The sequence below is a fragment of the Globicephala melas genome, chromosome 7 (assembly GCF_963455315.2).
Source record: "Globicephala melas chromosome 7, mGloMel1.2, whole genome shotgun sequence".
Classification (NCBI taxonomy): Eukaryota; Metazoa; Chordata; class Mammalia; order Artiodactyla; family Delphinidae; genus Globicephala; species Globicephala melas.
The window spans coordinates 33355157-33382609 of record NC_083320.1 but is presented as its reverse complement, the minus strand read 5'-3'; the positions used below and the strand labels follow the sequence as shown (position 1 = coordinate 33382609).

The window sequence follows — 27453 nt, the reverse complement described above, 5'->3', positions numbered from 1 at the left end:
AATCTTTCTCACACAGGGGTCCCTGGAGCAAGGGTGTTTAGAACTAGTAAGTGAGACTCTCATCGCCCCAGAGGTTGCACAGACCCATTTACGTGCTTAGCTCTGGATTGTTTCACTTCTCATATCATAAAAATGAAGCCAGATTTTTTATACGCACATACACACATACATATTTTATTTTATTGCTGAACCATCCGAGACTAAACTGCAGACTTTGTACATTTCATCCCTTATCAGCACGTATCTCCCAAGAGCAAGGATATTCTCCTTGTAACCACAGTACAATTATCACATTCAAGAAAATTAACATTGATGTAATACTCTTTTCTAATATATAGTCCACATTCAAATTTCTCTAATTACACCAGTAATATTCCTTACAGTTGTTTTTTTTTCCCCCAATCAATCCAGGATTCCACTCAGAATCATACATTGTATTTAACTGTCACATCTCTTTAGAATCTTTTCATCTAGAACACTTCCCCAGTCTCATTTTTCATGACACTGACATTTTTGAAGAGTTTAGGCTAGCTGCTTTACAGAATTATCCTCAATTTAGGTTTGTTTCCTCATGATTAGATTCAGATCAAACATTTTTGGCAAGAATGGCATGTTGGTGATGTGTGCTTCTCCGTGCATTACATCAAGGGACACAAAATATCCCTTTATATTAATTCCCTTTGTTGTAAGTTGTTCCATTATAAGTGATGTTAAATTTCATTATTCGGTTAAAGAGATGTCTTTCTCCATTGTTAAGACACCTCTTCCCTTTGTAAATAAGTAGCTTGTGATACTTGGAGACTGTGTGTGAAGCCAGCCTTTAAACACAAACACCAAGAGTGTGTTGAACATGAAATAAAGACCACTCTCTCTGAGATTAAGACAAGGTCCCAATCGCTTTTAGATTACCCTCTAAAAATTAGGTTTTGCCCTCCCTAGAGCAGCTCCTAGAGCAGAGCCTGTTTTGGGAAAGAGTGAGAGAAAGAACAAAGATTGAGGTCAAGACGTGCTTTGCGTTTATCATCCATCCTGTTACCCTCTAACTACCATCTAGAAGGGGCTACTTTGTACTTTATGACCTGGAGGAGCCATGAGATCACTGGTTCTGCTTAGAAAAATTGCTTTGTGGTTGGAACTCTGTAGCCAATAGTCCCATGAGCTTTAACGCTGGGGTCTCCCCAGTTAGGGAAGGACCTTGCAGCCTCCCTAGTCTATCTCCTATCTCAGGAGCCCATCAATAGGATGAGGATAACAACAACCACTGTTCAGTTCCTCCCAGTTCTTGGAGGTTCCCCAACAGTAGGGCTGCTATTCTAGCCAAGATAATCCCACCTTGGCTGTGGGAGATACCCGGCCTCTGCTCCTTAGCAGGGCTGGAAAAGAGAGACAAACTTGAGAGTGAGGGGAATCAGTGATCCTAGACACTAGGAGCCACAGCAACAGAATTAGAAAAGAGGTTCCTTCACTTTCTTACTGATCCAAATTCTCACTCGTACTTTTTCTCCTTTTGCTTTTGAAGAGGATGATGCTGCACCCCAGGCTGGCACTCCACCACTGTCCCTGACGGAAGGAAGAAAAGGTCCAGAGAGCCAGAGGGGCCTGGACAGCCCCAGGACATCAGGCCACAGCAGCCCCATGGGCCCCCACCATGTGAGACGGGCCGGCGGGGCACTCCCAGCAGCAGGACAAGGTAATCACTCCCGGGGTGCACGGATGCACCCTCTTGGCTTGTCTGTGGCTCTGGGCTCATTTTAATCATCCTCCAGGGCCACACATAAGCTGTCTGAAAGCCACCCCATTGAAAAAAGGGAATCAGCAGTGTTTCCAATGCTGTCAGTGGGATTAACGGTCACCATGCATATTCCTCAAGAGTCAGTACATGTTTTAAGGGTTTTCTGCACCAACAGGCACTGCCAAGCTGTTCTGTGCTTTCCTCGCTCCCGGCAGCAGCGTGTGATGACACAGCTCCCTGCGCTCAGCAGGGAGACTCGCTACTGGGTTTACCAGGCATTCTCAACACCGAGCCATAACCCTGCACGGGGCAAGGGAGCCTGGGGACGCTGCCAACAGGAAGAGTCCCCGGGGAGGAGTCACCCTCCGGCCCAGGGCAGAGCCTGAGGCCTGTACACAGAGAGAAAAGGACTCTGGATTTCTACTGAAGGATGAGGCAGGCAGGGCCACACCCTCTATGACTTAGCCCCACTCAGAGTTCTTATCCTTAAGAGCCAACAGTCCAGGAGGAAACTAAGACAGTGCAATAACAGCTTCCATGGGGGCTTTGATCTAAACGCAGCACATAAAGCAAAAGTTGCTTAGGGTCCAAATGACCCCTGAAAATCCCTTAGGGAGGGGCCATGCTGGAGACCAACAAACCATTTTCTAGAAAGTGCAGCCCAATCAGCTGTTCCTCCCTCATCGGATGATGGGTGGCTTTCTCTGATTGAGCACCAGTTGAAGGAGCTGGTGTGTGTTTGGGTGCCAGACAATGTGAACAAAGTATCTCTGTTAACAATAGAATCACACTCAGGGCCTAGAGAAGCTCACACTCGAGAGGAATGTGGCAACTGAGAGCTACCAAGAAGACAACAGATACCACAGCTTTCGTCCCATCCCAGGCTCGCTCAGAGACAGATGCCTCACTATTTAAATCCTGCTCGCTTGCGCTCCCCCTGCCTCGACCCAAGCATTTATTTATATTTGAAGCCTTGTAAGCATAAATTCAATACATGGATCAATAATTCCATATGTGCTTGCAGCTCCTCTGTTTAAGGCTGGGATGGTCAAAGTCAAATTCTCTCTCTCTCTCTCTCTCTCTCTCCAAAGAAACTTACAAACTATTTCCAAATGGAACCTTTCTCTTACAACCTCCTCCCTTTTATATTTGCATGGCAATGATGCTCTCTTAATATTGAGCTAATGAACTGAACTTTAGGTACAGTAGCGTCACCACCAAGGGTATTCCTAGGAGGTTGCATTGCCCAGAACAAATCACACCAAACACACACACACACACACGCCGAATTAGACACCCTTACAAAAGGAGAACCTGATTAGAATGAATGCCAGGGCTGTGACTATGACGAGTGCAGCCTGAAGCCTCAAGTGTGTAGGCTGAGTGTGTGTAAATGAATGTGTGTATGGGGGCACACGTGTGTCTTAGGGTATGTGTGTGCTTATATAGCTATGGGAGTACATGTGTATACTTGTGTGCTCGTGTATGTATGTGTGATTATGCAGGCATGCAGGCCTGCCTGCGAACAAGTACACATGTGTTGCTGTGTGTCCTTCCTCATGTGTGATACATGTGTGTCCTTGCAGGCACACCTGCATATGTGTGCGTGCCTTGTGAGTGTGTATATATGTACGTGTGAGTGCACACCTTGGTGTAAGTATGTGTGTTTCCGTGTGTGTGATGCCTCTGCGTATATGTGTGTTTACACACTTGTAAGCATCCACTGTGGCTGATTGCCAGCTCTACTCCTGACCTTTTTGCCTTGGAAATGGGGAAGGTAAAGTTATAGAAACACCCTCAATATTTCTAAGCAACTGAGAGAAATAGAGCTTCCTTCTCCTCCTTGGCCTGAGCCCCTTGGAGTCACTAAGCAGTCCCAGCACTTGAACCACAGGGCACAGCTGTGCCGCTGAGTACTGCACAAAGGCGTGTGACAGAGCAGGAAGCAGAGGCTGGAACCACTGAGCCCTGTGCCCAGGAGCTGGGCTGCACACACTTGGAGGATGGGGCTCCCTTTCCTTCACACAAGGTGCCCCCTCCAGGTTCACCTTGTGCCTGGAGGGCTGCCTGAAACCAGAGGATTCCCCCTTTTCTAGACCTTCACAGAAGGCACGTCGTAGGCTGTGGCAGCCCCGCCCTGTTCATCCCACACTGACTCCAGATGATGGGGCGTGAACCCTGGCCCTGCTCTGCCGAATCCCAGGCGTGGGGCTGGCCCTGCACCCTGGCAAGTTCCTGAGCACACCGGCATCTGCCCGCTGGGGATTCAGGGAGCACGGTCCAGGTTCAGCCTCCCTCCCCTGCACTGGTGCTAACACTGCCCATGTTTGTGCTTATTTTCAAGAAAAACCCAGAGACCCCACACTGGGACACTTCTTGCTGGGTCCAAATGGAGAAAACAGCTGCCTGTCCCTCCCAAGGCCTACCCAAACCAAGGAGCTTCTGTCGGGTGAAGGTAAGATGATACATCCCAGGTCAGCCTCGCTTTCTTGGGGGAAGATTTTACCTGCAGCTTCCAAAACTCCCCAGCAGCAGAGACATCATTAAAAACAGATGCAAGTCAACCAGTTTCTCCCCTCTCGCTGAACCCAGGGATGCTTCTGTAACTCAGACACAATAACCCAATGTCTGCATAGCAAGTTTGCTCTTGCTGGAGCATCTGGAGAGAGACGTTCCCATGGAATGGCTTGGAGGAGGCCTAATGTGCCGTGCTGATGTCTTGATGAGGATGATAAAGTCCTCTTGGTATTTGCCCAAACTAAACACTGCCTTTTCTCTTCTTTCCAACCACCCTCCAGAGGTGGAGGTGGCTAATTGGTAATCCAATCAGTTATCCTCGTTATGTGTATTGGTTCATTGCTGCGAATCATCTGGCTCCTGACAGATATCAAGGCAGTTTCCAAAAACCCTTCTGGCATGTTCACTTTTTGGAAAAGGGACGCTGGCTCTGGGCAATAACCATCTTGCAAAGGAAGAAAAAAAAATGAAGTCAGAGGGTGATGAGTGTCAACCACCCAGGAACCATCATGATGCGTATGCATGAGTCGTACAGCCAGCAGGCCTCTTAATGAGGGAGATTAAAATCTGCACTCGTTTGGTGGGTGATGTCATGACTGCCTCAACAAAAAGAACATGGAATCAGAGCCAGGAGATTTGAGTAGCCCTGGCTTGTCCTCTAGGTTGTCAGATGACTTTGGGTCAACCCTTCATTGTGTCCAAGGTTCCTCCTCTCCTTCGAAATAAGGGGATCGACTCCACCACCAGCAGCTATGGACTATTGCTGCATTTTACGTGTTGTGTCTGTTGCTGTGGAAGTAGCCATTTAGTACATGGATTTCCAGAAACCAGAATGCATTCGGTTCCAAATCCAGCATTAAAGAACTTCCATCACCACTTGGGCTGTCCCATGATATGAGTATAAAAATAACTTGGTTCTGAACTGGCGGAAGCAGGAGTGAGACAGGTGGAGGCCACTGTCACTGTGACACAGCTGGTGCAACAGCTGGAACGCAAACACGATTCTGTTCACCTGCTACACATTTGTCCACTCTCTTCCAAGAGAAATAGCTCCCCTTTGGGCAAAGCAAAAGCCAGAAGCAGAAGAGGAAATATTTAAGTTACATGTTTAAGTTTGTTGTCATCTCGTCAGCATCATGTTTCAGTCACTTCGGCATCCTCCGCACTTAGCACAGTTCCTGACACAAACAGAGCAGGATCACAGTAAATGTTCATTGAAAATCTTTCAATAATTTCCACACAAAAGAAAGAGAGAAATGAAATTTATGCTGAATAAATCGAGACTTGCCTGCCATCTTGTCTTAGTCCCATGAACAATGTATTTAATCCTACTTGCCTCTCAAACCTAAAGGCATTCACTGTGAGCTTGTTGAATAAATGAACAAATGAGTCATCCGTCAATCAGTCAGTCAGTCAATGGCCTCTCTCTAGTCTGTGCTCCATATACAGCTGCTGGACCTCCAGCCTCGACCATGATTGCATAGGGCCCTGGGAGGCAGGCAGAACCTTAACCCACATCTCCCTACAGGCCCAGCTTTCTAAGAGTCTCTGTTAATGGGAAAGCCCTGTTTTGTTTTGCTTTGGGAAGCAGGATACTGAAAAACATTTTCAACTCCTGCAAAGGATTTGCTCCACCCACACCAAATTCTTTGCAGCTGTTTGTTCAAATGTATCTTGATCACCATCCCCACCCTACTCTTCCAGTCTCATCTCCCACTATATTCAGGCCCACCCTTTTCTCATCTGTCTGACGGCCCAAACATTCAGTCTTCCTTCTCTTATCTCCCAGCCTTTGCCCAAGCTGCCCTCAAATATTTAGAATCATTTTAAGTTCCAGGGGAAGGTTCATCTTTTCCGGGATATTTTCCTCAATAAATCCACTTCATCTCACTGAACTGCTATGATGTAGTTTTCACCCATTTCTCTCTCTCAATCCCACTTTTGTGATTACTGTATTTATATGCATCCGTTTGTTGTTTAGCTCCCAAATATATTAGAAGAGTCCTAGAGATCCTCTTATCTTTACCATATGTCCAAGAAATGCGTGGACAGAATACCCCAGGTGCCATAAAGGAAAGTTTGGGGGGGATCATAGTTGTTGTTTTTTAATTTAAAAAAATCTTGGGTTAAAGTGGAAATATGATCTGTCTGATCATTCTGAGACTTTCAGACTCTGCCAGCATCTACTTGGAAATAAATTCTTAAGCAATTAGATCATGATATCTTGCTTTCAGATAGCATAGAAGAATGAGTATAAACCTTCAGAAGAATAAAAAAAAGATGTGAAGACTTGAGCTGGAATTCGACCCTCTTGGTCACGTTGGGATATTGCAACACTTAGAAAATTCAAAGGCTTAAGAAAGGAAAATTTAACTTGGAAGGATACAAGTCAAAACATTGGAACATTGGAGTTGCTTATCCTTGATTCAAATCCTTCATCTATTCTCCTGGTCACAGTGGCAGCAACAGAAGTTTTCTTTCAGAAGTTCTTTTATTCAGAAGTTCTTTATTGCAAGAAGCTCAAGAATGTCTGTGCCAGTGGTTCGGTTTGGGACTCCAGGTCCCATGCAAATTTAAATTCTTCATCTCTTTCAGAGTTTCCAGTTGACACCTGCTCTTGTCCTAAAAGGATTTTTACCCCCAAAACTTGCCTTGTTTTTTGGTCATTTAATTAGCATCCTTCTCTCTTGCAACTCTTTCTTGGTATGGTGGTTTTAAAATATGTCTACAAATTCTTTGACACTTGTTCTTTCAAAAGGGGGAGCCCAATTCTCCTCCCCTTGAGTGTGTGCTGGACATAGTGGCTCACTTCTGATAAATATAGACTATGACAGAAGTGACAGTGTGTGACTTCTGAGATGGTCCAACCCCAGGGAAACCTCCAGATGACTGCATCCCTGATTGGCATTGTGACAGCAGCCTCACAAGAGACTGCACCGGAATCACAGGGCTAAGCCCCTCCCAGATTCCCATAGAAACTATGTGAGATATAGTAAATGTTTATTGCTTTAAGTCACTAGATTTGGGCGTAATTTGTTTTCATAATAGATAATATACTGGTGTCATTTCCTGATGGTCTACAATTTGGTAAACAGAAAAATGAAGGGTCCAAGAATATCCCAGCTGATCTCAAAACGCTGATTATTTGGGGGCAAACATATGCTAAGTGGTTGACTTTCTCTGTGTTCTCCCCATTTGTCATTTGTGATAATGTTGGTTGTGGGGACTCATGGGTAAAAGTATCCTTCCATGTTGGTGGGATATTTGACAAAGTATGATTTTCCTTGAGTAGCCTTTCTCTCAGCAGCTGTTGCTTTAGTGAAGATGCCTAGAGATTTAAAAGTGAAGAAGCCCAGGGCTTCCCTGGTGGCGCAGTGATTAAGAATCTGCCTGCCAATGCAGGGGACAGGGATTCGAGCCCTGGTCTGGGAAGATCCCACATGCAGTGGAGGAACTAAGCCCATGAGCCACAAGTACTGAGCCTGCACTCTAGAGCCCGCGAGCCACAACTACTGAGCCTGTGTGCCACAACTACTGAAGCCCACGCACCTAGAGCCCATGCTCCCAACAAGAGAAGCCACCGCAATGAGAAGCATGTGCAGCGCAACGAAGAGTAGCCCCTGCTCATCGCAACTAGAGAAAGCCTGCCTGCAGCAACAAAGACCCAACGCAGCCAAAAATAAAATAAATAAAATAAAATAAATTAATTTTTAAAAAAATGAAGAAGTCCATTAGATGAGACAGCGTGAAGAAGAAGAAAGAACTTTAGACTAAATATCCAAAGTCTTGGGTTTTATTCTCAGCTCTACCACCCTGATTTCTGTGATCACTGGCAAATAAATCTACTGCTTTGGAGCTCAGCTTCTCCATATGGAGAAAGAGGAACTGGGATTAGATCCAACCCTCCCAGTGTATATCCCATAGAACTCCAAGTCCTCAGAAGGTTACCAGGCATTCTGTTAAAAAAAAAAAAGTTCTGAGGCCAAATAAGTTGGAAACCAGTAAGCTAAAGCGAAGCACATTCCTTACTGCAGGAGCCTCTGCTGTGTTAATATGGATTATGGTTCCTCAAGATGAGGACATGCAATGTTTCCCAAACTTATTTGACCACTGAATTCTTTCTTGTTTTTAGTAAAGCATTATGTGCATCTAACTAGTTTTTGAAACACACTTTGGAAAATACTAAACATTATTTCTAAGGTTCTTTCCAGTTGTAATGCTGTGTGTTACTAAATAACCCCCTTTCCCAAGGAGACTCTCTCCGTAGAGCAGTTCTGTTGTCTAAGTCCTGAAGCAGGATCTCAGTCATTCAATAATTCATGCCTGTTCTTGCTTTCATTTTCCAAACATCAGTTCTGAATCACTGAGTCCACAATCCCTCCATCTCCAGGTAAAAAGAAGTAGGGGAAGGTAGGAGGAAGCCTGGGTGGCAATAAGTGTTTGTTAATAATCCATACGCAATCGTGTTGGTGGATTTACCAGTTCTCAGATGTTGAAATAAAGAAAAACATGGCTGGATACGGTCGCTTGGTACCCAGCATTTCCTTCCAGTGCCCTCCTGTACTGCAAAGGCTGGAAGGCTAAAAACTACATTTCCCAGATAACCTTTGCTGTTAGGGGGTGGGATGCAGATGCAGTTCTGCCAAACAGATGCATTTGCATGAGATTTGAAGGGCAGGAGTGAGGCAAAGGCACTTTGGCTACTTACCCTGGCAAGCGAGCTCGTGAAGACTGTCAAGAGGCAGTTGCTGCAGCAACTCTGTAAGCACCAAGTTCTCTATAGTAGCTCCATTTCTTCTTAAAATACCTTGGTGGTTTCTGTTCTCCACTGAGTCCTGACCCATATACTCTCCTCCCCTTGCAGAAGTTATGGGGGATTCCCATGAGGCTCGGCATGGGGCTAATTTGGGTCTGTCACATGGACCACAGGGCAGTAATAGCTCTGTTTGTCAGGACTTCAGAGGGAAGCGGGGTTCTTTCCCTCACCGCAGTGAACCCAGCACCGCATCAGCAGCCCACATTGGAAGGTGTTCTGATGGCCACATGCAGAGAGCCACTAAAAACCACTGGGGAGTCTTCTTTCCTTTGACAGAAACCTCTCACGTTTCCTACAAGTACAAAGACTCCCCTCCCTCGTATTTGGCTGAAAATGTGATATTATCGCCACTTTTGCCTTCCAAAGAAGAAAAATGTCAAAAATAATAGTTCTCTTTGAATCCGCTGAAAATTCCTTTTTTTTAAGAAAAAAGTCAATATGAAGTGTTGAAGAATATTTAATTCCTCTGTATTTTTTGCACATGTACATATATTGTTTCTTACAGAGCCTGTAAAGCTGTAAATTCTACCTCCCTCGCATTTTTTCTGTTCCAGAGAACCTTAGAGTTGAGATGGAATGTAGGCATCACCTTCATCAGCATTTAAGCAGGGGAAGCATTTTATCAGACAGACTTTCTGAGAACACCTATAGATAAAATGGATAAAAGCAGAGCTGCCTGGTTAAAGTAGGGATGGTCTGACTGTGTCCCGCAACAACTTCTTCAGAGCCCAGCTAATTCTTTCCCTCCTGAAATGATTCCTGGCTGTGGGGTCTATGCAGTCACTAGAATTATGAGACCACAGTTTGAAAACTCTCCTTTATGGATAAGGAAACTGAGGCCCAGAGAGGTACGGTGACTTGCTCAAAGTCACACAGCTTCTATGCGGCAAATCTAAGGCTCAAACCCAGATCTTCCTGCACCTACTTAGGTCAAAGCTCTTCTCACTAGAACTTACTGCCTCTAGGCCCTCTTGTCCAGGTTTCTAGGCTTCAGTCCCACCTTCATTGTACCACCTCACCTGACCACCTCAGCCCACGTTGATTGCTACTATCTTAGGTCAGCAGTAATTCTTACTACCTGGGTCTCTCACCAGGCACTCCCTTACTTCCTCTACCTTTTTTACTCTTTTTCTTCATCCTCCTCCAAGATCTCCTATGGATAGATCCCCCTCCTCGACTTCTGAATATCCCAGAGAACATCACAGGTACTCCCAGAATGTTGCCCATAAATATTGATTGAAACTGTCAGTAGCAAAGACTTACGTGTTCCCCAATATCCATTTTTCCATTACTCCTGTCATTAGCAGAATCCCCTACCCTGAAGTTTAGTTGAACACATGGCTACTTGGCTAGAAATTATATTTCCCAGCCTTCCTTGCAGCCAGGTATGGTCATATAACTGATGTGGCTGATGAAATGTGAACAGAAGTAACTTGTGCGACTTCCAGGTCATTTCCTTAAAAGGAAATCACTGGGGACTTCCTTGGTGGTGCAGTGGATAAGAATCCACCTGCCCATGCAGGGGACACAGGTTCGATCCCTGGTCCGGGAAGACCCCACATGCCGCGGAGCAACTAAGCCCGGGAAGATCCCACATGCCACAACTACTGAGCCTGCGTGCCAGGTTCTGCAACAAGAGAAGCCACCGCAATGAGAAGCCCGCGCACCACAACGAAGAGTAGCCCCCGCTCGCCACAACTAGAGGAAGCCCACGTGCAGCAACGAAGACCCAAAACAGCCACAAAAAAAAAAAAAATTTGTTTTAATTTTAAAAAAAGGAAACCATTGGACTTGGTTGTAGTGGTGAAGTAGCTTCAACCACGTGGAAGAGGGGAATACTCTAGGGGATGATGAAGCCATAAGATATAAGGAAGCACAGTGCCCAGATACCTTCAGGAAGCAGAGCTACCCTGGGCTACCCCCTTCCCTCTAGACTCTTACCTGAAACAGAAATACATGTTTATCTTTCTGAGTCTCTTTGTTACAGCATATAATGCAACTATATATTCTTTCTTAATCTGGACAAAGCAAACCTAACAGATTTTTCTGATGAGCATGTTTTTGAATCCTCCATTGTGCTCCATTCTATCACACGTGCATTTTTCATTTTAAACTGCAATTACTTAAACCCTTCCCCTATCATTCTAAATTAATTTCCCAAAGTTGGAGTGTAGTCTTTTCCCCCTTAGGCTATGCATTAAGTGAGGCTTTCTTTTCACCATACTTTGTAATGTCTAGGGTACAGTATTTCTACTTCCCACATCTTTGCTCTGCACAGTCACCTTGCCCTTCCTCCTACCACCTAAGAAGAAAAGATGGTCAGACTAACAGGTGAAGTCTACAAGGTGTCTGTGTGTTCTGTGTAGCTTCAGAGTTAGATTGAAATTGCCAGGCACAGATTTAGTCTTGTCATTTTGTTTACACATTGGGGAAAAAGAATTCAGTTTATTAAATGTTTCATGTAACTGCGCCCAAGTTTTGCCAAGCTGGGAACTTGGACCTTTTCTGTGTAGTGACATTTTAATTCTAGTTCTCATAACCTGGAGATCAGACTGTTGCTTTTGCATAATGTACATAGTGTCTCGTGACTAGAGTTTGCTTTGTTTTATAGTATCTGTACTCGTATTTTTCAAGAGCTATTTTGTAAATAGATGATATATTTCTCCCTTGAAAACACAATAAAAAGAAAAAAGCACCCAAAGAAAATGCATCTATAATAATACCTCCCATCCTAGATTGCATTGCTTTGTGACAATCAAACCAGATCATACGTGCAGTATATAATAAAGTATTAAGTAAAATTCCAATATAAAATATCATTGGACCTAAAAGAGAGAAGACCCATAATATCGTGTCCGACTCTTTAGATCAAATGGACAGAACGCCTACCATGTTCAAGGGAAACAGAAGGATGTTGGTATCAAGAGCAAACATGCTCAGGCACATATGTCATCTCATTCTATCATCCAATGATCCTTTGAAGGGAGTATTTTCATTCACATACCACAGGTGAGGAAACTGAAACACAGGAGGTTAACCCCCTTGTGCACATTGATCACACCTGGTGAGCAGCTGAGCTTATTCATTCCCAGGCCCGTCTATCCCAGATACTGTGCTCTTTTCTTCCCACTTCCCAGGGCTCAACCCCGGGCCCTGTGGCTGCTGCCCCCAAGAACCTCACAGCCCCTGTGAGAAAAAATTCACAAGCAACTGACTCTTCTGCAAGGCAGAATGAGATGAGTGCTGTAACAGAGATCTCAACAACACAATGCAGGGGCCTCCAAGGAAGGAGCGATGAATTCTAACCTGGGGGACGAGGACGGATTTTTGCAGAGGAATCTCTATTTGTACTGACTTTAAAGAAACTGGTAGGGAATTCCCTGGTGGTCCAGTGGTTAGGACTTGGTGCTTTCACTGCTGGGGCCTGGGTTCGATCCCTGTTTGGGGAACTACGATCCCAAAAGCCTCAAGGCACAGCCAAAAATTTTTTTTAAATAAATATAAACAAAATTCTATTAAAAAAAAAAGAGGGACTTCCCTGGTGATCCAGTGGGTAAGACTCCGTGTTCCCAATGCAGGGGGCCTGGGTTCAATCCCTGGTTGGGGAACTAGATCCCGCATGCATGGTGCAACTAAGAAATCGCATGCTGCAACTAAAAGATCCCACATGCCGCAACTAAGACCCAGTGCAGCCAAAAGTAAAAACTAAATAAAAAATAAAACAAAGAAAGAAACTGGTAAAGTGGATAAACAGAAAAGAGAGAAAGACATGACCAGCTGAGGGACCAGCATGAACAAAGGCAAAGAGATAAGAAAGCAGAGTCCATGCGGGAAATGATGAGTAGCCTGTAAGAGTGCCCCGTGGAGGGGCTTCATGGGGGGAGATGGGGCTGAAAGGCAGGCCAGGACCAGGCCAGGGAAGGCCTTGTGTGCCAGGATAGAGCTGAAATGCCGCCTTTTAGGCAACAAGAAGTCACAGGTGCTTGAGGAAGGATGTCATGCAACCCACCCTGTGTGCCAGGAATAGGCAAGAGAAAAGGCCGAGTGCTCAGGCTACTGTAGAATCATCCAGACAGTAGCTGACCAGGGCCTGGATGGAAGGCAGTGGGCAGACGCAGGAGACGCGGCAAAGGGATAATCCCCAGGGCCGCCGACTAGATGTGGGGAGCCCACCCAGCACTCTGAGCAACCAGTGACAAACCTGTTTATAGTGTCTCTTTACAAAATTGGCTACAATTCTCATCTCCAATTTTCTACTCAAACTACCATTTTTCTGTTTTCACTTTCAGCTAAGAGGATGACTTTCAGGGTGTCTTGTGTACAATAATTAAGATAAAACAACAGTCAAGGCCTTGGAGCCCGAGTCACCCCACGGCGGCACACACAGGACCACAGCCCTCTCCCACGTGGCACTCAGCTCCAGTACGCCTTTTACTTAAAGTCAAACTCCCACCGACACACATAAAACATAAATTCCAGTGCTGAGTGCCTCTCAGCTTGTCATGCACCGTGGCTGTTTTCAGGCTTATGTGCTCTTGGGGAAGTGGCTGAGCTCCCCAGCAGTATTTACCCACAACTGTGGTAAATAATACGAGTTCTAAGGAAAACCCTGATAGCAAATACTTGGGAGCTGTAAGGAAGAGGCAAAGCAGTAAGCAGTGATGGAGAGTGTTTGTATAACCCTCCTGCACCCTCTCACCCCGACACACACTGAGCTTTCTCTTTCATGATTGTTTTAGCCTCTTTTTCCCTTCCAACCACCGACCACTCAATTCTTTGAGGGAAAATTAACATTCATTATGCAATTTATCTCTCTCTTTTTAATCCAGAGTGTCTGTCTCCAAGGTCCCTACTCAATAATTAATGTTTGTTCTCCTTTCCCATTCTCCAGAGCATCTATTCTTGAACTGTAAGGTCAACAATTAACACTAATTATGGCTTTTTCTCTCTCCAGTGTTGGTTCTCAGAATCCCAAGTTGCCCTGCTCAGCCTAAGTTACATGTGTGCACATGGCTGCTTGTGTGCACATGAAGGTGGGAAAGCACCAAGGAGCAGGCTTCTCCAAGCCCCCCACTTTAGCAAATCAGTAAAACCAAACATTCTTCTTTGGCAATGTCTCTAGTATATGTATTATCATTAATGAGATGATGAAGCATAAATATATACACATACATACATACATGTACTTGGAAATGAGCTGGGGGGGTAGTTAGATCTCAAAGTCTTTTTCAGATATATTTGATTCCCTCTGACCTTTTTCCTCCCTATTTCTATCTCCTTGATCTCTCATACCTCTGTCTCTCTGACATACACACGCAAACACACACACACACACACACACACCAAATTTCTCATTAAAAGCCATACCTCTTGGGCTTCCCTGGTGGCGCAGTGGTTGAGAGTCTGCCCGCCGATGCAGGGGACACGGGTTCGTGCCCTGGTCCGGGAAGATCCCACATGCCGCGGAGCGGCTGGGCCCGTGAGCCATGGCCGCTGAGCCTGCGCGTCCGGAGCCTGTGCTCCACAACGGGAGAGGCCGTAACGGTGAGAGGCCCGCGTACTGCAAAAAAAAAAAAAAAGCCATTCCTCCATTTCAGATTCACTCAGCTGATCTCCTTGCTATCTATTACCTCTCCCCTAACTATCTTTCTCTGGTCTGTCATCCTAATTCTCCTCAGCCATTAAAACAGCATTATTTTAACTAGTGTTCCTTTTGACGGACAAGGACAGCTAGGAGAACGATTCTCATCAAAAGTGACTCTAAGAGATTGCAAAAAAAATTCATCAGGGCTGTGCAAAAGCCTATCTTTCTGGCTAGAATCAGATGGGCTAGAATCCCTCCTGTCTCCCTGGTCCAACCCTTGAATTTGCGCTACAGCTGGAAGCAGGGGCTCCTCACGTTTGTCTGTCATACCCCCCATCGCTGCACGCACTGGGGTCCTGCAGCACATCTCCTGTTCAAATCTGGACATCTCCTCACAGCGGGTGTCAGGCATTAACTCTTTCATGCTCTTGTTCTGTCAAAAGTTCTCCTCTCAGAACTTAAGCATCACAGTACCTGCAGGGTTTCACCCTTAAACATCTTATAATAAATAAAAATATTATTTTCTTCAATGTTTTTTAAATCCTAGATCAACCTTCCCTCCATGATAGCATCTAAGGGTTTTCAAAACTATCTAATTCATTATGAGGCTTAGGCATCAAGCCATCCACTTTGTTTTCCCCTGTCTTGGGGTAAGGAATAGCTCTTTTTCAAGACTTTTCCACACTCTCAGGTAAAACCCTTATTGTTTTTCAGCCTGTGAATCTGTCAATTCAAATACCAGCCGTGGAGAGGAGGAGTCTAGTATTCAACATCTTCTGAAAGGTAAGATTCTCCCCAACAGAGTCACCTCTACTTCTCCTCTATGTTATTTGACTCACATACATATTATTTCATACCCAGACCTCCAGAAACACACAATTTCTCCCCAAATATACTAATAAGTAGGAAAGAAGATTCATTTCTTGGAGAGCCTGAGAAATGGAGTATCCTCAAGAGTTACTCATGGGCAGCCCTGTGTGCTGTGGTCTGAGAAAGAAGAAAAGTCGACCCAAATGCCTGTGCTGAGCTGGCCCCGGAAGGAGAACTTGCAGAGATGTCCTGTGGGTTTCGCAGATCATACCGTGCATAACTCACATTGTAATGAAGTGAGCATTGTCTCCCAGAGTTGTGTACAGTTCAAACTGCACATCCACAAACTAGAAAGCTATCTGGAAAAGACTCTCGGGCTTGTATTCTAAATGGAGGACTGAGGCCAGTTCTGCCTCATCCAAGGTTCCTTTGCTATTTCATTTCCCCCGTGGAGAAATAAGCACAAGCTGAGAGTGTAGCTTATCCTCCACCCACTGCCACTGCTGCTTCTGCTTCAAACCAGGGGTAAATATGTAAAGACTTTCTCTCACTCCTAAAAATAGTCTTTCATTAATAGAGAAATGTGTGTGGTCTTCCTCACTGCTTATTTTGGGGCAGGCAATGATGAATCCTGCATGAGAGACCTGCTATAGCAACAGGAAACAAGGTCACAGATCGAGGGCTGGAGCCAGAGCTGGGTGGAGGGCACTGGTTTTGCTAGAGACTGCAAAACTAGAAGGAGAGAGGGCACCATCAAATGCTTGCCAATCTCAAAATCTGTAAGCAGAGAAATACTTGGGAGCCCAGCATTCTGCGTTACCCCTCTCATCATTCTCCTTGGGTGGACATCCTGACCATGGTGCAAAGAGTTTCAGGGTCATTTCTGTTCATTCTTACTTGTTGGCTAGAACTGGGCCAGAGCAGCTCTTAATAGGAGCCCACCAGCGAAGGATATGACGATGATGATGATAACTATCATTGCTATCTATCTCCATGCCAAACATTGTGCTGAGTGTTTTACATTCATTAATTCACTTCATCCTCATTGCAATGATATGAGGTAAATTCTATTATTATCCTCACTTTTCATCTAGGACAGTGTGGCTCAGAGAGGTTAAGGAACTAGCCCAAGGTCACACAACTAAGTGGTGAAGCTGGGATTTGAACCGTAGAAACCTACATTTTTACCACTATGCATGGTGACATCAATCTAAACAGGGACGTTTCCCAGACTCACAGAGAACAGACCTGTGGTTGCCAAGGGACGGCGGGGTTGGGGGTGGAGGATTGGGGGTTTGAGATTAGCAGATGCAAACTATTATATATAGGATGGATAAACAACAAGGTCCTACTGTACAGCACAGAGAACTGTATTCGATATCCTGTGATGAACCATAATGGAAAAGAATATGAAAAAGAATATATATATATATATATATATATATATATATACACACAAAAAACCAAATCACTTTCCTATACAGCAGAAAGTAACATTGTAAATCAACTATACTTCAATAAAATTTAAAAATAATAAACAGGCACATTTCCATCTGACAATATGTGAGACTTTAGGAAGTTCCTGATTTCATAATAACTCATACTCATAAATGACTTCTGTTGCACATCCTTTTGTCCCTCCAATTCCCCTTACTTAGCATCAGACACCCTTTTGTGGGTAACACTGAAAATGATTTGCAACTTTTAGAGATATGCAGAGAAGCTGAAACCCAGTAGAAACAGTTTGGAAGAACCAAACTCCTAAGACAGATTATCAAGGCAGATAGGCCTGTTTACAGGGTAGCTCTCCAGACCAAAAATATCCTTCCTAATATGGATGAAAATGTTACAATTTCACTTCATTCTCTTATTAAAGTCTCACTAATAATAGATTCACTTTGAATTCTGAAGTAGTCTCTTAAAAAGCTGATACTTCTGAGAAGCTACCAATCATTCACACTTCAGTAAAAATGTATTGAATCAGATGGCTGTCCTCTTGCAACCTAGCTGAGAAGAGCTGTTCTGAGGGACTAAAAATTCTAATGGGATGGGAACAGAAGTGGATAATTTGGGAGTAAGTAGAGTCTTAAGGGTTGAAACATACCTGCCTGTTGGGGTACCCTGGAGGGCTTGTATGAACAGAAGAATATTAGCTATATGGAAAAAGAGGCACACAGAGCAAAGAACATAAAGGGAAATGGTAAAGTGACAAAGACAAACTTGAGCTATTTCAGAATTGCCCCATGGCAAGCTTTATATCCAGGAAAGGGAAATAAAACTTTTATTCCTTGTCTTCTCTACTCCTAGTAACTAAACGACCTTAGGCTAATGCAAATCTCTTTCTCATTTCCAAGCTTTTGAACACACAGTTCCCTTTGCCTGGAGCATAATTCCTCATCTCCTCCTATCCCCTAACATCTTTTTTTTAATTGTGGTAAAATACACATAATATAAAATTTGCCATCTTAACAATTTTTAAGTGTATGGTTCAGTAGTGTTCAGTAGATTCATGTTGCTGTGTAACCAGTCTCCAGAACTCTTTCATCTTGCAAAACTGAAAATCTATATCTATTAAATAACTCCCCATTGCAATGGGACTACCCATATAAGCACAGAATACCTGCTGCAGGGCTTAGAATAGAGGAAATTTATCTGTTCCCTTGATTTGCTCAAAGACCTTAACAAAAAATTCTTACATCTCTTTGAGTTTAACACTCCCTATTTGTTTGTAAGAAAATGGATATAACACTACTCTGAAAATACCAGATACCCCTGGAATTGAGTTCAAAGAGCAATTTATTTATTTATTTATTTTTAAATTTAGATATTTAGAAGACGCTCAAACAAGCACATACGCACAAACACATACACACACACACACACACACACACACACACACACACACACACGACAGAGAGAATAGGAGACACAGAATCTTCCAACAGTCTTCCAGGGGATCACAACTCAACACCTCTCTACACTTCACTTTCCCCTTGGATTTTTTTTTTTAATTTTACTTTATTTGTTTTTTTTTATACAGCAGGTTCTTATTAGTCATCAGTTTTATACACATCAGTGTATACATGTCAATCCCAATCGCCCAATTCATCACACCACCACCACCGCCCCCCCGACACTTTCCCCCGTTGGTGTCCATACATTTGTTTTCTACATCTGTGTCTCAATTTCTGCCCTGCAAACCAGTTCATCTGTACCATTTTTCTAGGTTCCACATATATGTGTTAATATAAAATATTTGTTTTTCTCTTTCTGACTTACTTCACTCTGTATGACAGTCTCTAGATCCATCCACGTCTCAACAAATGACACAATTTTATTCCTTTTTATGGCTGAGTAATATTCCATTGTATATATGTACCACTTCTTCTTTATCTGTTCATCTCTCGATGAGGATTTAGGTTGCTTCCATGACCTGGCTATTGTAAATAGTGCTGCAATGAACATTGGGGTGCATGTCTTTTTGAATTATGGTTTGCTCTGGGTATATGCCCAGGAGTGGTATTGCTGGGTCACATGGTAATTCTATTTTTAGTTTTCTAAGGAACCTCCATACTGTTCTCCATAGTGGCTGTTATCAATTTGCATTCCCACCAACAGTGCAAGAGGGTTCCCTTTTCTCCACACCCTCTCCAGCATTTGTTGTTTGTAGATTTTCTGATGATGCCCATTCTAACTGGTGTGAGGTGATACCTCATTGTAGTTTCCATTTGCATTTCTCTAATAATAAGTGATGCTGAACAGCTTTTCATGTGCTTCTTGGCCACCTGTATGTCTTCTTTGGAGAAATGTCTATTTACGTCTTCTGCCCATTTTTGGATTGGGCTGTTTGTTTTTTTAATATTGAGCTCCATGAGCTGTTTATATATTTTGGAGATTAATCTTCTGTCCATTGATTCATTTGCAAATATTTTCTCCCATTCTGAGGGTTTTCTTTTCATCTTGTTTATGGTTTCCTTTACTGTGCAAAAACTTTTTTTTTTTTTTTTTTTGTGGTACGCAGGCCTCTTACTGTTGTGGCCTCTCCCGTTGTGGAGCACAGGCTCCGGACGTGCAGCCTCAGTGGCCATGGCTCACGAGCCTAGCTGCTCTGCGGCATGTGGGATCTTCCCAGACCGGGGCATGAACCCGTGTCCCCTGCATCAGCAGGCGGACTCTCAACCACTGCGCCACCAGGGAAGCCCAGCACAATGCATTTTAAAGCTGGTATGGATTTCAAGATGTCTGTGTGTGTATATATCAGCTATATTTCTCAACTATAATAAAGTTGAGAATATTAAGTTTTGTTCTGTCAGAGTGATCAAAAAATAACTTTTATTAACTAGTAATCCATAAATACTGTCTTCTGTTTCATCACTCTTCAGACATTTGTGTTATCGTCTCATCAAAAAGACCATAAAGAAGCATGAGGCTTTTCTTAAGGATATTTTTCCTCCTGCTTTCTCTCTTGCTTCTTTCACACATCTCCCTGTGGCCTAAGGATTTACATTTGCTGTTGTCTTCATTCCTAGCAATTACTCATTTGAAAATTAATGAAGACACCAGCATCAGAACATGTCCGATAGAAAGAACTAGTGTGTCTGTTTTACAGAGCACATAAAGATTGCTCATTCATTCACTCAGGAAACAGTAGTTGACCATCTACTAATGCCAAATAATGTGCTGGGCATAAGGATACAGTTGAGAGATAAAGTCCATGCCTTAAAGTCATCCACAGTAGTGGAGTGTGCTGAGAGCTATGGATGAGCACAGGCTAACTCAGCCTAGAGTTTAGGAAGGCTTTTGGAAGGAGAGGACACCTAAGCTGAGTTTCTAAGGATATATGTAGGAACTAGCCAAGTAGAAAAGAGGAAAGAATGCTCCAGGGAAAAGGACCATATCAAGGTTAGAGAACATGGTGGCATGGGAGAAATGTAAGCAGCCTGTAATGCCTGGACCCCAAGGTACATGTAGGAGAGGAAGTAGTGAGAAAGACAGCTGGTGGGGTGGGCAGTAGCCAGATCATGAAGGCCCATTAGCAGCAACTAAGGAATTTATCCTAAAGATTGTGAGATCCTGTTTACACAGAAACTGACATAACCAGATTTTTATTTTAGAGAAATGACTCTCCCGGCTATGTAGAGAATGGATTGAAGGGGGTAAGACCAGAGGCTGGGAGACCAGATATCTGCATTTGTTTGAGAGCAAGTGACCAAGAACAATATTTTCTGCAGAATATTGAACTGAATTGGTTGGCTGCTTTGTATGTAGCTCTACCTTCAGCCTCTTTTTTGAATTCCCTTCTTCCATACCATCTTCCACTACAGGTATCCGTATTAATCCTATGATGTATATCGATTGGAGGGTTTCTCGTGTAGTTGATATTTTATTGCTACACAACTCGAATTTCAATTCTGTCATCTAGCTTTCCTTCTATTTGGGGCTTGGTAAACTGCCATGTACCTTTGGACCTCTCCATAAAAAATAATTTATGAACTTTTGAGAGAAGCTGGTGTTCCCAAAGCTAGACTCTTGAGACTGAGCAAGCCTTGGTCTAAGAAGATATAAGTAAGTAAAAGAAGTTATCCCAAATTGGAAGAAAAATATTGTCCTTGTATTTACTAGGCATTTCCATATTTAAATTCAGACTGACTCATATCTTCTAGATCCACTTGGCTCCTTTAATAGAGCTCCCTGGGGTATGTCTTTAGGCTGGAGACGTTCTCAGGTCTTGAGCAACTGTTTGATATGCGCATCTCACCCTCCTCCTCAACCAGGAAGATTTAAAGTGAAAGTGTGTAGCATAAACAAGGTCTTAAATCTTGTTCCAATAATTTGATGATGACAATACCAAAAGGCCATCTTGGGTCTTGATCTCCTGCATTAAACAAACAGACTCAAGATTTATTATAACATGATGAAAGCTCTACAGGTCATAGGCATCTTGAGTCTTATTATATAAAGTAAAGAAGGAAAGATCAGCAGGGCTATGTAAAGGGACCAGAATTATCCTTCCTTTTATGGTTATTTTCTACTGGGAAGAATTTTTTTTAACAACCTGGAATTTGCATTTTCCATTTTCGACCAAAAATACAAAACCATGAAGGTACAGAGGCTGACTTTTAGGCCTCCTCCCATTGGCTTCTGCTGCAAGTCCACATGCAAAGCTGTGAGAAGGCAAAGGTACTTTCTGAGATCTGTTTGGCAATGGATATATCCCCTCCTCAATGACGAACTACTGAAAGTTATGGGGGGGAGTTCCATGAGTGCACTCTAGTGGTCAAAAGGTACTCATGGCTCAGAAATGGTATGTGTGGAAAAAGACCCTACACATAATTTAGAGGCTCCTGCCAGCACTTTCGATAGCTCCTGCCCTTGTACCTACCAAATGTTTGGCCACTTTGGCGCCTGCAGGTCTGATGTTCTCTCACAAGCCCTGACACGCATCTAGGAAGGAATCAGGTGGTCCACTGTGTCTGATAAGGTGACTTTCTGGAGTTCAGTCTCTATTTTGATATCAGATGAGCATCCTATACCAAGGGAAATAAATATTCTTTAACAATGGGAATAAATATGACTATGTTTCATTTTTATTTAAAACAATAAACAACTTAGGAATTAAACATGGCCAACATAGGCTGAAATAGAAGTTTTAAGGCACCCATATTCCATGCTAGCATCAGATGCTCTTTCCTGCTTTTCAAGTTTTGAGTGTTTGCTGAAGGATCCCATGATTTGAAGAAGGCAGAAGAGGTTTGGGATGAGACCCCATCTAGTAAGGGTCATCTCTGAAACTGCCTGATTATCTGGTGGGAATGCTATCTCCTTGCTAAAAGCCTGTGGCTAGATTAATGCTAGCGTTTGAAAATCTACTCAGGCCTGATGGTGGGCGGCCAGGGAAAGAATGTGTTTTCTGTTTATCTCTTTCGTGGCAGAAATGTTCATCACAGAAAGACTCTGAGCTCCCAGTTTCAGGCAGGCCTGGAAGCTGTGCTGTCTGTAGTCTGTGAATGTACACACCAGCTCCGGAATAATGGGAAAGAACTAGGCCTGTGTTCACAGCCAGTTGCCTGCGTTGGTTGATGGGTCAGTTTCTTCAACTTGATAAGAGGGGTAGATTCTGCCACATGGTTCAGGGAGAAAGTTTTACCACCCCCATTGCTTTATCTCCCAGGAATGCAGTTTGAGTTGTGTCTCCTCCTTGACAGCTCGGACCTCAGTAAATTACCAGGGTCTTGACCCAAGAAATGGAGAAGTCTTAAGCAATTTTTCAATCTCCTATCTAAAAATGTGTTTACATTTCTTGAACTCTGGCTGACTGATTCATTCTCCTGGTGTTGCAAGAACTTTCCTTATGCATTCGAATTTATAAGTTTCATTTCTAAGAGACCCATGGTTCCTTCCAAGCCACAGAGAAGTGAACCTCATCGCAACACAATTCTGTTGGGCTGGATTTGTGCAGAGGATGGATCCGGGCCAAGCAGCTGTGATGTGGCAAGACCAAGTGAGGTTAACAGGAGGCAGTGTGAGGTGGAGGGGGGAGTAGGAGAGGCTAAGTCAGGAGGTCTGGGTTCAGGTTCTGGGCTTGCACTCTTTCAAGGTATGGCCTTGAGTCAGTCACATGAAGTCACTCTCTGGGCCTCAGTTTCCCCAGCTGTCTTAAATAAGAAATGTTTTAAATCTGTGCAGAAGCCATTTTCAAACAAGATAGATGAGAACAGCTGAGAAACAACAGAAAAGGGAAGGTCAGCCCACAAGGAATGAGTAGAGGCTTTAGGTCAAAGAGGCAAAGATGCAGAATCACATATGGCCAGACTCTTAACAGAGCTACTTAGGAGTAGCAAGTATGTAAAGAACTTTTTGTTGGACACTGGTCCCACACAAGAGACTAAAATCCTTGTCAGGGGAGCCATGCACTTAGCTAAATCTGTCCCTCAAATAAACATTCCTTTATAAACATTAAATTTACTTTCTTAGGGGAAAAAAAGGAAAACAAAATCAATCCTATCCCTTTGCAGCATGAGGTTTGAGTGAGGCAGTCTTGGACTCAAATCCTTCCTCAAAACCTCACTAGTTGTATGTACATCCTTGGGTGGGTTACTTTGTCTTTCGCGCCTCAGCTTCCAGACCTATAGAGAGTATGATAACACAATAACACAACCATGGAGGAGAGTCGTGCAGATTACACGCCAACCACATATCGGTGTCTGTGTAGTGCCTGCTTCAGGGTGAGCGCCATGATTTCCATTAGTCCCCTCCCATCAGCCCCCTTTTGGCCTCTGCCTTTGTTTGCTTCATGTTTCACTTCTCCTGTTGCCCTTCCACAACATGAGGGAAAAGGGAAGTCTCTGATCTCTCTATCTGGAAGGTTGCAGAAGCATTTTCCTACCTCAGTGAAGTAGGATCATACAAATCTATATTCAACAGGATCAGCAGATTTTTTCCATCAATATTTCCTTCTTAATTTCAGCTTTATCTGAATTTTAGTAGCATAAAGAATATACTTTTGTTCTTTTAAAGAGCAACCAAAACAAGAGAAGAGAAATTTGAATATAAAGTCTCAACACTATATTTAAGGTGGCATTTAGACTGTGCCTGTAGAGGTTACATGTGTTATTTGGTGAGTAAATATGAATGCCATAGGCATGTGTGTGTTTCCAATCTTACACATACGAGCTAGGTGTGTACGGGTATGGTATATATAAAAATTCATGACACCTAGGTCTGACAACCTTGACCCTTTTCTCTCTGATTTTCAACATAGCAAACACTGAATCCAGAACTGATCTTCGCATGAATCTTAATGAAACCTCACCTTTGACCCAAAAGCCAGAGAAGCAGGTACAGTACTGACTCTGCATGAGCATGACACTGGACTTTGGGGTTGTTGTCCCTACTTGCTGTGTGACCTTGGGTGAGATTCTTCACCTCTCTGGGCCTCATTTGCCTCATCAATTAAATGAGACAAGTAGACTATAAAATCACAAATGTTCCTTAACTCATAGACTTGGAATGTCTTAACTCAACTTGGACTGTTTTGTCTGGCTCTTTGCGTGTGCAAATAAGCTGAATAGGCCTTTCCCTGACTTCTGCAAAGTCAAAAAGGGAACAAGGAAACACAGAAAGGCATCCTCCATCGAGGCAGTAGGCACTAAGACTTTGTGCCAATGGGCCCATTTTTCTACTCCAATTCTCATTCCTAATAGGGAGGAAAAAATAGCAATCAAGAAAAAAATGCAAGGATACTGTGAAGAAAGGGAAAAAATGCTTTATCTGAATAGATTAAGAATACCGGGCTTCCCTGATGGCGCAGTGGTTGAGAATCTGCCTGCTAATACAGGGGTTCAAGCCCTGGTCTGGGAAGATCCCACGTGCCGCGGAGCAACTAGGCCCGTGAGCCACAACTACTGAGCCTGCACATCTGGAGCCTGTGCTCCACAACGAGAGGCCGCGACAGTGAGAGGCCCGCGCACCGCGATGAAGAGCGGCCTCCGCTTGCCACAACTAGAGAAAGCCCTCGCACAGAAACAAAGACCCAACATAGCCATAAATGAATAAATTAATTTAAAAAAAAAGAATATGTAACAAAGTTGATTTAACATTTACCCATGTCAGATACGTAAAAGGAGCCCAATTTAAATATATATATATATATATATATATATATATATATATATATATTAGTGGTTCAAGGACGTATGTTCGCAAATATTTATAAATTTGTTCCTTCAGTTGAAGCTTTGAGGCTGGCACTGTCTTCAGATTCACTCTAGAGAGACAACTCAGGGGAATTCCTAGAGCTTCCCGGGTCTCAGAGAAGCTGGGGCAGAAGCCCCACAGCCCAGGGCTCTCTCAGGTCTCCCCCTGCTGGGCGACAGCAGGATGGCGGGACTGGGGGTGGCACCGGCATGGTCTCTGTTTCTCCCTTATCTCCAACTTCCTGCCTTTCTCCTCTTCCCTCACACTCATTAAAAAAACAGTAATAATAAAGGTAGCTTTGTTTTCCTGTGTGTGCCTAGCCGCTTCTGAGGAAGAACCTGAGCTCTCCCTGTTAGGACCCTGGGCCCGGGTCAGGCCTCCCCTGCGCTGAAACACAGCCCAGTCGACCCTTACTGCTACTGAGGAACCACAGAACCAACATTTGCATGTTTTTGTTTTTGTTTTACGTGCCTGCTTTGAAGACACCCTTTATAAGGGATCTAGAAGGTTTTCTTTTTCAAGAGAGTCTGTGACTGAGGAAAATGTGCTGTCATTCGATAATTCCACAACTGCAAAGGCCTTGCAAATACCTCATATAACCCTAAACTCTCCAAATTCACACAGCCCCGTGGTTGTATTCCAGGAGACCTCATATCACCTGCAATAAAAGAGTGGCTCAGGGCTTCCCTGGTGGCGCAGTGGTTGAGAGTCCGCCTGCCAATGCAGGGGACGAGGGTTCGTGCCCCAGTCTGGGAAGCTCCCACATGCCACGGAGTGGCTGGGCCCGTGAGCCATGGCTGCTGGGCCTGCGCGTCCAGAGCCTGTGCTCTGCAGCGGGAGACGCCACAACAGTGAGAGGCCCACGTACCGCAAAAAAAAAAAAAGAGTGGCTCAGTCATGTCAAATTAAGTCCTAGACTTAATTATGAACCTTGCAGTCAGAAAGAGGAACAGCAGACTGAGGGTCTTCAGCTCTAATCCTGGCTTTCCCCTGGGTAGCCGTGGCAAACCAGCTCCCTCGGGGCATTGCCTGTGCCTCCCTCGTGAAAGGAGGGGGGCTGTTCCCACCAGTTGGTTTATTCAAGTCGCAGTAGTCTTATTTCCTTTAGTAGTAGCCCCCAAAGCAAAACCATGTGAGGAAAAGTATAGGAAGCCCCACCAGCCCCCCAAACACAGAGAAAGGAGGGTGGGGTCCGGGAGGGGGCGGTGTCCCCCCTGCCTCCCCTCCCCCTTACTTCTTGAGGCTAACGACTCTTCATTAGATTAATCACTGACTTCAGTTTTCCCTACTTTCTCAACCTATTCCATGGAAATGACTAATTTCATGTTTACTGTAAATCATCTGGAAGGATTGAGAAACAAATTTCTGCCCAGCAGATTTCGGTTACGTACCCTGACGGGCCACTGGCATACTCAGTGGATTCCTTCCACTGTCGCCCTCCCACTCTGAAGCAGGCTAGGACATCACACAAAATTGATCTTTATCAGCATCAGCAGTTTCTGCTCTTCTTTCCTTTCTATTAATGCCGCCCCCCGCCACGCCCGACTCACCCCCTCCCTCCCTTCACTGGGGTCTGACCATATTAGGAGTTCGGTCACACAAAATACCTTTACTTTTTTATCAGTGTGCTAGCTGCGAGGGAAAAAACAAAAAACCCAAAGGTGGGATATGTTGTTATCACCATGCTTTATCGAGAAGTCACATACCTCGATTTGGAAACCCATTTCTGACGGGCGGGTGAGAAAGCCAGACAGCGTTTTGCAGACGTGACTGGCTTCCGGGATTTACCGGGTTTTGGAGGCCGCCTCTGGTGCCCCCTACTGGTTGGATTTTAAAACCTCCGCTGTGCGTTTCCGAAGCGGAGGTCTGCGCTGCGGGCGTGAGCAGGAAGGAGGAGGGTTCCCGCCCCCCACCTCCACCCCCCGACACAGGATGGCAGACCGTGGGACTCGCGCCTCACTGAGGCACCTCTTCCGCACCTGGCCGAGAATCAGGGCCTCGGCGGTAAATTCATAAATAGAAATGCGTCACTGACATCAACAACTTCCTAGGAGTTGGAGGAGGGGGAAGAAACCTACAAGGGGAAATGTGGAGATGAAAAGAGAAATAAAAAAAGAAAAAGGAGACAAGCAGACATGTCTCAACTCCAAGCTCCCATTTCCTCTTTCAAACGAACTGCCTCCCCACTGTGAACGAATCAAGTATTTATGAAGGCATTTTTTGCATATTAATAGCAGCATGTGGAGCATTGCCAGTTCTGAACTCCTAAAGGTATGGTGCCCTTTTTTTTAATGCAGG

General features: G+C 44.2%; 1 protein-coding gene and 1 long non-coding RNA gene across 2 annotated transcripts in view; one reads left to right on the top strand and one right to left on the bottom strand.

The window, feature by feature from the left end:
- KIAA2012 (KIAA2012 ortholog) overlaps positions 1-27453 on the top strand; it is a 112253-nt gene that overhangs the window by 30498 nt on the left and 54302 nt on the right. Inside the window, 4 exon segments of the mRNA XM_060302044.1 lie at positions 1520-1690; positions 4077-4187; positions 15364-15432; positions 24221-24297. Of these exon segments, the coding sequence (XP_060158027.1) occupies positions 1520-1690; positions 4077-4187; positions 15364-15432; positions 24221-24297 (428 nt within the window).
- On the bottom strand, positions 55-26966 carry LOC132597594 (uncharacterized). Its single transcript, XR_009564561.1, has 3 exons — positions 26862-26966; positions 14433-14625; positions 55-5427 (listed from the first exon to the last, which is right to left on the bottom strand). It is a non-coding gene; the product is annotated as an uncharacterized lncRNA (long non-coding RNA).